This window comes from Nicotiana tabacum, chromosome 24, assembly GCF_000715075.1.
Source record: "Nicotiana tabacum cultivar K326 chromosome 24, ASM71507v2, whole genome shotgun sequence".
Lineage (NCBI taxonomy): Eukaryota > Viridiplantae > Streptophyta > Magnoliopsida > Solanales > Solanaceae > Nicotiana > Nicotiana tabacum.
The window spans coordinates 19,088,998-19,101,827 of NC_134103.1; the positions used below are offsets into that span (position 1 = coordinate 19,088,998).

Genomic DNA, 12,830 nt, shown 5'->3' on the forward strand with positions numbered 1-12,830 from the left:
TAGAATTGATTCCTATAATTCATGTTGACTGTATCGAATTAATTGTGACTAGATTCGAGGCGTTCGGGGGCCGATTCACGAGGAAAAAGCCTATTGGAATAGAGAATTTGCACGGATTGAGGTAAGTAATAGTTCTAAATTTGGTTCTGAGGGTATGAAACCATGTATTATGTGACATGTGATTGATTTTGAGGTGACACACATGCTAGGTGACGGGCGTGTGGGCGTGCACCATAGGATTTATGACTTGGTCAAATCTATGGAACCGAATAGTTGAAAAAATTATTGTTATCCATATATTCTCCATATGTTATAGAAATTGAACTGCAAATCATGTTAGAAATTATGTTTAGACTATGTGTCGGTACTGTAGGGACCTACAGAGGTCGTGTACATATTGAATTATCTGCTAAATTATTGTTTTGTACTCAATCATAGATTTACTTGCATATTACATCTCAATCTCTATTGTTCATTATTGATACATTATATCATTGATGTTTGGTATGATTATCATTATTATTGAGAGCTCGAGAGACTGGAGAGGTTGATAATTGAGTGAGGCCGAGGGCCTTATTTTGTGAAGATATTTATGGGATCAGGTTGCACGCCACAACATGTTTTATTGATTTATGCTATGATTGGCTTGTTATAGCGCTTGGGCTGAAGGTGCCCCTTCGGAGTCTGTACACCCACAGTGAGCGCAGTTGATTTATATTGAGGGATAGATTTTTCCCGGGCATGGATCTTTCCCGAATCATTTATATTTAGGGATGAATTTTCCCTGGCTGGATTGGCCTTATACAGTACTGAGTGACTGATTGTCAGTCAATATATATATATATATATATATATATATATATATGGGGATGGATCTACCCTGGGCTGGATTGGCTATATGCAGTACTAAGTGATTGAGTATTACGAGTTAAAGAAGTTATTTTATTATTTTATTATAACATCTACTAATATTTTTAATAATTTTTAATTTTGTATTACATGTCATAACTAATCAAAATTCGAAATTGAACTAAGGAGTGCAGTTACAAATTTTTAGTGGAATAATTTGTAATTTATTATGGTGGTACTAATTCGGATATTTCGAATTAAGACCATAATAGGAAGCCTCGTTAATTAAATATTGCGGTCCATATTGTGCCTGAATAATTACGAATTAAATAGAATTCTATTTCTTGGTGGAAAAGGAAGACCCAACAGATTTAGGAAAAAGTTTTAAACCCTAAAACATGTGGCTATATAAAGGGGTCTTCTTCCATGAGGAGGCTATGGTTTTTAGTATACGTTTTTCCTAGGAGAAACTCACCCACACGAGTTTTGCCAATTTCGGGTATTATTTGGGTCACACAGCAGAAGACTGTAGAACTGGAGGATGATCTCGTGGATGGTGTTTGATCTCACTTAAAGGCTCTTTTCTTGATCGCAGTCACGCTTCAAGAGATAAGTATCGATTTTATATTTGATTAAAATTTGTGATTGTGTGTTGTCTATATTACATGCAAGTGATCCTGACTATTTGTTTCCGCTGTTTATACTTATTTTCCATCAGAGACACGCGGCGGCGTTAACGTCAAGTTGGAGGTTTAGAGACATATCTAGGAATATAAAGGTTTAAAGTTGAGCAAGACTAATTCGGAATACTTGGAATGCAAATTAAGTGACGTAACTGATAGGCAGATGTGGAAGTGAAGATTGATATACAAGTCATCCCAATGAGAGGAAGTTTCAAGTATCTTGTGTCAATAATCCAAGGAAATGGGAGATTGACGATGAAGTCACACATTATATTGGAGAGGGATAGATAAAATAAAGTCTCGCATCCTGTGTCCTGTGTAATAAGAATGTGTCGTCGAAACTTAATATTAAGTAAGTTCTATAGAGTAGTTAATAGACCAGCTATGTTGTATGTGGTAGAGTATTAGCTAGTAGAACTCTCACGCTCATTGAGAATAGCGGAAATGAGGATACTGAGATGGATGTGTGGGCATAATATGAGAGATATAATTAGGCACAAAGTTTTTCGGGACAAAATGGGAGTGGCCTCTATGGTGGACAAGATGAGGGAAGTGAGGAAGAGATAGTTCAGCCATGTGAAGAAGAGATGCATAGATGCCCTAGCTAGTGATGAGGTGTGAGAAGTTAGCAATGGTGGGTCTAAGGAGATGTAAAGGTAGGCTGAACAAATATTGGAGAAGTGATTAGATAGGCACATGACATATCTTCAGCTTACCGAGGATATGACCCTAGATAGAAGGATAAAGAGGTCGAGAATTAAGGTAGAATGTTAGTAGGTAGTCGAGTTTAGGACACTATATCTGTTCTTAATTTCCATATCGGTATTATCATTACCATTCTTGTATTATCTTATTATTCGATTTCTATTACTATATGTTGTTTCATTTGCTTCGGATATCTTATTACTTTGTTATTTTATTGTTATTACTGTTTTTGGCTTCTTCACTACTGTTTTACTTTTTCCAAATTGGTCTGAAATATTTTTCTTGAGTCGGGGTCTATGAAAATAAAGTATATATATTATTGTTGTTGTTGCTAAATATATATTGATAGCCTTGTATATTATTGCCAAAAGAAGTTTGCAAGTAGAGATTGAGTAAAATATTTACTCAAAATAAAATTTCATGAGTAAAGCCTAGAATTGTATGAAAACAGTCGAAGTAAAAAAGGAAAATGAATCTTGTAAATTGAAAGGCTAATATAGAAGGAACGTGTTTAGGTTTGCTGCCTAACACCTTTCATAAATAATCCGACAGCAATAACGTGCCTAAAGTTTACTCGTGGCAGGACCTTATAATAGTGAAGCCCCAAAATATCATGGTTCATGCCAACTTTGGTCTTGTTATTAGAAAACTTAATTACTTGAAAAATATTTCAAGCTAACTGATTTTACTCACCGAACTGTAGCTTTTTTCAAGTAAAATTTATATCCAAAAACAACTTTAACTCTTAAGTATTTTTTAAACTTTAACTTCAATCTTTTTCCAACTTCAACCAAATTAATATGCCTAAACGCCACCAATTAATATCATGATCTCCAAAATTTTCTTATTCAATTCACCAGTGCATTTGGTAACTTCCCAAGCTGCATCACAAAAGGAAAATTGAAAGAAAGTGAAAAATATAAAGGAAATTTGGCACTATGTAACAACTTAGCCTATTAATTGGCTAAAATTAACATATTTTTTTATTTATTTGCATTATGTAGCTAATAAATATATATCACAATTATATATGCGTATGTATATTATAACTTTATTTTTTTCTTTGTTTATATCAAAATATATATCAAATATGAAATTATAAATATAGTTATCCAATTATTGTCTCTATATTCAAGTGTATTTAATAAAAATAATTATATTATTTGTATATTATAATATATAACATATCAAATAATATATATACCAAAATGTATATTACTGTTATGAATATATTATATTATGGATGTTCATTTAGTACTCCGCTGTAAATAATCTTCCTGAAGAAGTTTATCCATATGAGACTCCGCCATAAATATGTTTATCTATTTAGTACTCTATTGGAAATAAGCCTCCTGAAGAAATTTATCCTTTCGGTATTCCGTTATGGATAAATATTACCCATGATAGAAGATTATCTATATCTGGCACAACAATTTAGAGCAGCAGCTTACACAGTAGCTTACAAGCAGCTTACACAGCAGCAGCTTACACAGCAGCTTGCAGTAGCAGCTTACACAGCAGCTTCCTTTCTTCTATAAATAGAGGAGAATTCAGTTCATTATGTACAGAAGTTTGAAGTCAGAATAATATATCAGTTTCTCTCTATACTTGTCTTTATTTTACAATCTTTATTTTATAATACGTTATCAGCACGAGACTCTGCCATCTCGAGAAAATACTTTGAAAGTATCAGAGGTACGAACTTTCTTTTTCTAAATAATGTCAAATCTTTCTAAACTTGAGTTTGTAGCCTTGGATATATCGGGCAAAAGCTACATGTCTTGGGTGCTTGATGCCGAAATTCATCTTGATGCGATGGGTCTGGCAGACACCATCAAAGATAAAAATCAGGCATCAAACCAAGACCGTGCCAAAACAATGATATTCCTACGCCATCACCTTGATGAGGGCCTGAAAATGGAATATCTTACTGTTAAAGATCCAGTCATACTGTGGAGTAATTTGAAAGATAGATATGACCACCTGAAGATGGTCGTTCTTCCACAGGCACGTTATGATTGGACTCATCTAAGGTTACAAGATTTTAAATCTATCAGTGAGTATAATTCTGCTATGTTCAGAATTATTTCCCAATTGAAACTATGTGGTGATAATATTACTGATCATGATATGTTGGAGAAAACTTTCACCACTTTTCATGCCTCGAATATGCTCCTGCAGCAGCAATATCGAGAGATGGGATTTAAAAAGTATTCTGAACTTATCTCACATCTTCTTGTAGCCGAGCAATATAATGGGATATTAATGAAAAATCATGAAAGCCGACCTACTGGTTCTTGTCCATTCCCTGAAGTGAATGAGACGAACTTCCACCAAGCTAAACGTGGAAGAGGACGTGACCCCAGTCGTGGTCATGGCCATGGTCGGGGAGGAAACTCTAATCGTGGTAATAATAATGCACCAAAGAACCCTCCTCACCACCAGCAGTAGAAAAGGAAGGAGCAAAAGTATGAAGCGGTGCAAGCAGCAAAGCCAGAAAATGCATGCTATAGATATGGAGGAAAACGGCACTGGTCACGTACATGTCGTACGCCAAAGCACCCGGTTGAGCTATATCAAGCTTCCCTGAAGAAGACAGAGAAAATTGCTGAAGCAAATTTTATTTCTGAAGATAATTTAGACTTCATGCATTTGGATGTAGCTGATTACTTTGCACTCCCAGAAGGAGAAATAAGTCATGTGATCGGTAGTGAATCTGTAGAGATGTAAATATTTTAATTTTTGTTATTTGTAGTAGATAGTATAGTTATGTAATTGTTGTACATAAATAAAAGTTATGCTTTGATAATAATGTTTACTATCATATTTATTTTGTTTATGTCATTTTGAAGAATATGGATAATCCTCAAATTATGTTTGGATCAAAAACCAATCATGAAGATATTTGTGTAGTTGATAGTAGAACAACTCATGCCATATTCAAATATCAGAAATACTTTTCTTATTTGCATAAGAAAAAAGCAAATGTTTCTACAATTTCTGGTAATATCAGTTTGATTGAAGGCTCCGGAAGAGCTATTGTATTTCTGTCTAAGGGAACAAAACTTATTATCGATAATGCATTATTCTCCTCCAAGTCCCGAAGAAACTTGTTAAGTTTTATAGATATCCGCCGAAATGGGTATCATGTTGAGACAATAGATGAAATGAACGTGGAATATCTTTGTATTACAAAGAATATTTCTGGCCAGAAATGCATTGTAGAAAAATTACCAACTTTATCTTCTGGCTTATATTATTCAAAGATTAGTACAGTTGAAGCACACTCTATCGTAAACCGGAAGTTTACTGATTCAAATACTTTTATGCTTTGGCATGGCCGTTTGGGCCATCCTGGATCAATTATGATGAGACAAATTACTGAAAATTCGAGTGGGCATCCATTAAAGAACCTGAAGATTCTTACAAATAATGAATTTTCTTGTGATGCTTGTTATCAAGGCAAAATGATCACTAGACCATCACCAATGAAGGTTGGCATTGAGTCCCCTACCTTTTTAGAACGTATACATGGGGATATATGTGGACCTATTCACCCACCAAGTGGGTTGTTTAGATATTTTATGGTCCTAATAGATGCATCTTCAAGATGGTCTCATGTATGCCTATTATCATCTCGCAACCTGGCGTTTGCAAAGTTATTAGCCCAAATAATTCGATTAAGGGCACAATTCCCAGATAATCTTATAAAGGCTATTCGCCTTGATAATGCTGGAGAATTCTCATCTCAAGCTTTTGATGATTATTGTCTATCAGTTGGGATAAAATTTGAACATCCGGTAGCTTATGTTCATACTCAAAATGGCCTTGCAGAGTCATTTATTAAACGACTGCAATTGATAGCAAGACCACTACTTATGAAAATAAAATTGCCCACTACTGTTTGGGGCCATGCTATCTTGCACGCAGCATCACTTATCCGTCTCAGACCAACACATTATAATAAATATTTTCCGTCACAATTAGTTTTTGGTCATGAACCAAATATTGCCCATCTAAGAATTTTTGGATGTGCTGTATATGTGCCAGTAGCACCACCACAGCGCAGTAAGATGGGCCCCCAAAGAAGGTTAGGAATATATATTGGGTTTGAATCACCCTCTATTATTCGCTATCTTGAACTATTGACGGGAGATTTATTTACTGCTCGATTTGCAGATTGTCAATTTGATGAAACAAATTTCCCACAATTAGGGGGAGAGAAAAAGGAAATCAAAAGAGAAATTATGTGAAAAGTTTCATCATTATCTCACTTTGATCCACGTACCCCTATATGTAATCAGGAGGTCGAGAAGATCATTCATTTACAGAATATAGCAAATCAAATGCCAGACACATTTACTGATTTGAAAAGGATAACTAAATCACATATTACTGCAGAGAATGTGCCTATTCGAATTGATGTCCCAGCAGGACCATCTATTAGCATGAGAGCTACTGAACCTAAAGCACGCCTGAAGCATGGTAGGCCTATGGGTTCTAAGGATCGAAATCCTAGAAAAAGCAAAATCGACAAATGATCAAAATAATATTATGAAGGGATCTCCTGAAGAGACCCAAGATCTGATTAGTTATGAGATTCCTGAAGAAATCAATAAACCCGAGACTCAAGTGAGCGAAGAACTTTTAATAAGTTCTACTGGTGATGGGATTAATTTAAATCGATCTGAAATAGTGGTGGATAATTTTTTTGCATATAATGTTGCACTTAATATTATGCAAGATAGTGAGGATTTTGAACCTCGATCTGTCGAAGAATGTCAACAAAGATCTGATTGGCCAAAATGGCAAGGGGCAATTCAATCAGAATTGAACGCACTTGCTAAAAGAGAGGTCTTTGGACCAGTAGTCCAAACACCTGTTGGTATAAAATCAGTTGGTCATAAATGGGTTTTTGTGCGAAAAAGGAATGAACAAAATAAAGTTGAAAGATACAAGGCTCGCCTTGTCGCACAAGGATTCTCACAACGACCTGGAGTCGATTATGAAGAAACATATTCACCTGTTATGGATGCCATAACATTTCGATATCTCATCAGTTTAGCCTTTCGTGAAAGGCTTGAAATACATCTAATGGATGTGGTTACAGCTTATCTGTACGGGTCACTTGATAATGAAATTTACATGAAAATCCCTGAAGGATTTAAAATGCCTGAAGCATATTCAAAATCTCGAAAAATGTACTCAATCAGATTACAAAGATCTTTGTACGGTTTAAAACAATCTGGGCGCATGTAGTATAATCGCCTAAGTGAATATTTGTTGAAAGAGGGTTACATAAATGATGTTATTTGTCCATGTATTTTTATAAAGAAATAGCATTAGAATTTGTTATACTTGCTGTTTATGTTGATGACATAAATCTTGTTGGAACTCCAGAAGAGCTCCAAAAGGCAATTGAATATCTTAAGAAAGAATTTGAGATGAAAGATCTTAGAAAGACAAAACTTTGTCTTGGACTGCAAATTGAATATTTAGCAAATGGTTTCTTTATGCATCAATCTGCCTATACAGAAAGGGTCTTAAAACGCTTTTACATGGACAAAGCGCACCCATTGAGTACACCAATGGTTGTTCGATCACTTGAAGTGAATAAGGACCCGTTCCGACCTCCAGAAGAGGATGAGGAACTCCTGGGTCCTGAAACACCCTATCTCAGTGCAATTGGTGCACTTATGTATCTTGCTAATGCTACAAGGCCTGACATAGCATTTTCTGTTAATTTACTAGCAAGATATAGCTCTTCTCCTATACGGAGACATTGGAACGGGATTAAGCATATATTGCGATATTTAAAGGGAACTCTTGATATGGGTTTGTTTTATGCTAACAAAGATAGTGCAGATCTTGTTGGTTATGCAGATGCAGGTTATTTATCTGATCCCCATAAAGCTAGATCTCAAACCGGGTACGTGTTTACATGTGGAGGTACTATCATATCATGGCGCTCCACAAAACAATCTATTGTTGCTACTTCTTCAAATTATGCTGAAATAATAGTTATTCATGAAGCAAGTAGGGAATGCGTATGGTTGAGATCAATAATTCATTTTATTCGAGAAAAATGTGGTTTGGAATGTGAGAAAAGACCCACAATTTTATACGAAGACAATGCTGCATGCATAGCCCAATTGAAGAGAGGATTTATAAAAGGAGATAGAACGAAGCACATTTCACCAAAATTATTCTACACACACGATCTTCAGAAAAATAGTGACATTGATGTGCAACAAATCCGTTCAAGTGACAATCTGGCAGATTTATTCACCAAATCTTTACCAACTTCAACTTTTGAGAAGATGGTATACAAGATTGAAATGCGGAGATTTAAATATTTGAAACAAGGTTTTCATCAGGGGGAGTAAAATACGCGATGTATTTTTTTTTCCTTATTAAGGTTTTTTCCCACAGAGTTTTCCTTATAAGGTTTTTAATGAGGCAGTTAGCAATGCGTATTACTAAATATGTGTACTCTTTTTCCTTCACTAGAATTTTTCCCACGGGATTTTTCCTAGTAAGGTTTTAACGAGGCACATTATCTTTTAATGAACATCCAAGGGGGAGTGTTATGAATATATTATATTATGGATGTTCATTTAGTACTCCGTTGTAAATAATCTTCCTGAAAAAGTTTATCCATATGAGACTCCGCCATAAATATGTTTATCTATTTAGTACTCTATTGGAAATAAGCCTCCTGAAGAAGCTTATCCTTTCGGTACTCCTTTATGGATAAATATTATCCATGATAGAAGATTATCTATATCTGGTACAACAATTTAAAGCAGCAGCTTGCAGCAGCAGCTTGCAGTAGCAGCTTACACAGCAGCTTCCTTTCTTCTATAAATAGAGGAGAATTCAGTTCATTATGTACAGAAGTTTAAAGTCAGAATAATATATCAGTTTCTCTCTATACTTGTCTTTATTTTACAGTCTTTATTTTATAACAATTACAACTTTATATTACTTCTTTTTGTATTGTATATAAAAAATAAAAGGAAGCCGAATATAAGAATCACACTGCACCGTATACACCAATAACATCATAAAAGTTCACACTTTATCCATACAACACAAATTCCATTACACCCTAAAAATCATACTGGAAAAAAACATACACACAAATTACATATGCCAAGTAAAAACCAGCTCCGGCGACTAGAGAAATTCGCCGCCGGTAATGAACACTGAACAGTGGCAAAGAAAGTGAAAGAAAAGAAACTTGGAATATAACAGCCATAATTTAAAAAAAAAAAAAATGATTAAACTAATCACTTCTTGCCTAAGAAGTCACCGGCCAACTTAAGATAATCTGGTCCTGATCCTCCTTCAGATGCTTTTGCCGATTCACCATCTCCTGGTTTCAGAAATCCTTCTGCCATTTTCACGTATTGCCCATACCCTTCTCCCTTTTCTTCCTCTGCCGGTGCCTGTGCCGGTGCCGGTGCAGGTGCCGGTGCCTTTGGTTCTTCGGTATCTGTCCAAGAATATACATACAAATCTTATTTTAATCTTAATAATAAAATTTTATTACCACACATATTATAAATATTTAATATCACAAATTTTAAGTCATCTGGCAGTATAAATGTTATAGTATAGTACTTAATTATAATTTTTCAAAGTCTCTCATCTATTTTTTAATCTTAAATAAACTATATGACCATTGAAACAGATAGTACTTCCTCCGTCCTAATTTATAACATTATTTCCCTCCTAATCGCTCCAAGAAAACACTTTTTTATATTGGTACTCTCTACGTCCTAGTTTATGTGGGTACTAATTTATATGGCATTGTTCTAATTTTGAGAGACAAATAAATTATTCTTTCACATCATTTCTTATATGTCTTTAAATATATTGAATGTTAATTGTTGTTATTTATAATAAATTTTAACGTAAATTTTAAATATGTAAATTTTATTTTAATAAGTTAAAAGATTGGGTGTTTAGATTCACGATAAAATTAAAATATTTAACACTCAAAAAGTGCCATATAAATTGCCACTAGGGGTAACAATTTAACTTCAAAATGATCCATCTATATAATTCACTATCTATGACTAATTCTAGATTTTTTTCAAAAAATATTTAGTTCTTTCTCAAACTTCGTGGCCAGTCAAATACATATATTGTGACTGAAAAAGCACTACTGTAATTAACATTATCTTCACCTGCCGGTTCCGGTGGCTTTGTTTCTTCAGTATCTGCTGCGGCCGGAGCCGGTGCCGGTGCCTTTGTTTCTTCGGTATCTGGTGCGGCTGCCGGAGGCTTTGCAGCGGCGGCATCGGTGGTGGTGGAGGGGTTAGCAGAACCGTACTGGTGGAGATAAGTTTCAGCTTTTTCAACATACTGTCCAACACCTTGAGTTTCATCTAATTTACCATATTTCTGTGCAGCGTCAAGAACATCAGCAGCAGCTTCAGCCACCTTTTTGTTATCGACCTTGCCGGAATCTTTGTTGAATTGACTTTGAGCTGCTTCAGCTAACACTTTTGCACTGGAAAAAAGGTCAGTAGTTGAAGCTTCCTCGCCGGCGGTTTTCTTGGGCTCGTCGGCGGATTGGCCGCCGGCGCTCTTAGCCAAAGATGAGAGGAAATTCATGATATTTTCTTGTGAAGAAGAAGTAACTGTGTTTTTATGTGTTGGAGATTGGTTTGAATAGTGAGGAGGTTCATATTATGGAGTTGGTATATATAGAGGTAGCTTTTCGTTGAGTTTCATTATTGATACACCGACCAATAAATAGTGAGGTTTCCCAATTCGGTATAACACTTCAGAATGCAAAAATGCATTTTCATCCCTGATATTTCGTTTATATTTCAATTGAGTTCTTGTCAAAAATTATATCAACCTTATTCTCAAACTAATAATTAGTAAGGAGTACTATAAACCATTTACCTCTGTAACCACAGTCCGTACTCAGGTCTAGTCTTAAAAAATGTAATAACTTATTTCTTTTTCAAATTGATAATGTATTAATTAGTGCATTTTAATGATGTTATTACTTACTTTTAAAAGAAAAAGAAGGTTTGAAATTTTTTAATGGTGTTTGGTTAGATAACAAAAAATATTTTTAAAAAATTATAGGAGTATAATTTAGACAAATATTATGAAAGACCAAAATGGGAAAGGGGTGGGGTGGGGGGAGAATAATAGGTCAGGGTATAGGAGTTGAGATGGCGATGGCGAGGTTAGGGGTGGGGGTGGGGTGGAGCAAGGAATAGGGTGAGAAAGGTTGAAAAAGAGTTTTGAAAAATATTTTTCCTTCTTTTGGTAGGAAAGTCATGTGGAAAATATCTTTTAAAATATTTAATCCAACTAAGTATAAAAAAATTAGAAAATATTTCGGTTAATACAAAACATCCCCTTCGTCTAACTCATTTTTCCTATTATTTCTTTGCTAAATGAAGTTTCATAGGAACGTGTGTATTTTCCAACTGACTTGTAAAAAGAATATCTGCATATATATATATATATATATATATATATATATATATATATATATATATATAACTTCTATATGCAAATAGACTAATAGCCTGTTTGGCCAAGCTGGAAAAATCAGCTTATTTTGAGAAATATTTTTTTCAAAAGTACTTTTGGAGAAAATCATTTTGTATTTGGCTAATCAATTTGAAAAGAACTTTTGAACAATAATTTGTGTTTGACCAAGTTTTTCAAAAAGTATTTTTATGTGTCAAATTACAAATAAGGACATGAAGAGATTTGCTTAATAGTTAATATTGTATAAATAGATAAATAATTACAAATTTTTATTATTAAAGATAATGATTAAGTTTTTTATTTTATTTAAGTAAAATATAAAAATAAAATTGAAAAGTACTTTATTTTTTCAAGATAATTTAAATATATCAAAAATCATCCAATAAATATGAAAGTTCATCCCAATTGTCATTTTATATTACTTAATAGTTTAAACTAAGTAAGGTTATTTTGGTATATATAATATTTTGTAAAGGGTATTTTTGATAGGAAGAAAAGTCAAAACTGTTTCTGCTTCTGCTTCTGGGAGAAGCTATTTTTTTTTACTTCTTCAAAACTGTTTTTGCTTCTAGCTAAAAGCACTTTTTTTTCCAAAAAAAAACTTGGCCAAACATTTCAAATTGAGAAAAAAAAGTATCTTTTTAAAAAAAAATAATACACTTGTGGCATTCTGATAAGCTTGACCAAACAGGCTATAAAGTTCCTTGTTTTAAGACCAAAAGAAAACAAAAGCATGAAATTGAAATTTTAACAAAACTATAGGGACTAAAGTTGAAATTTAGTTAACATGTTGGAGGATAGTGAAGATATTTTCTTGGAAAGCATGGCAAGCTCTCATGGGACCCAGGCCCCCACTCTTCTAGTGGGCCATAACGTGACTGATCAAAATCAATAAGAGGATATGATTTGGTGTCGGCCACACACACATTATACTCGACTTTTCCTCAATAATTCAATTGCTTTTAACTGTAATAAAATGTCTGAGTAATAGGATGTTTGGTCGCTTATTTTTGGCTCAAAAGTCTATTTTTTTTAAAAATTAAGGTATTTGATCAAGATTTTTTT

General features: G+C 34.0%; 1 protein-coding gene across 1 annotated transcript; it reads right to left on the minus strand.

Annotated features, from left to right (window-relative positions):
- Window positions 1-9,301: 9,301 nt before the first annotated feature.
- LOC107776224 (uncharacterized) lies at window positions 9,302-10,968 on the minus strand. The gene is made up of 2 exons (XM_016596094.2): window positions 10,433-10,968; window positions 9,302-9,735 (listed from the first exon to the last, which is right to left on the minus strand). Exons 1-2 carry the CDS (start codon window positions 10,860-10,862, stop codon window positions 9,530-9,532), a joined length of 636 nt encoding a protein of 211 aa, XP_016451580.1. The 5' UTR covers window positions 10,863-10,968; the 3' UTR covers window positions 9,302-9,529.
- Window positions 10,969-12,830: the final 1,862 nt, after the last annotated feature.

What these genes read in the sequence shown, in the direction of transcription:
- LOC107776224 (XM_016596094.2), bottom strand. Translation starts at nt 10,862, where the DNA reads ATGAATTTCCTCTCATCTTTGGCTAAGAGCGCCGGCGGCCAATCCGCC. An exon ending in AAAGCCACCGGAACCGGCAG is followed by an intron (nt 9,736 to 10,432) that starts GTGAAGATAATG and finishes ATTCTTGGACAG; the next exon opens with ATACCGAAGAACCAAAGGCA.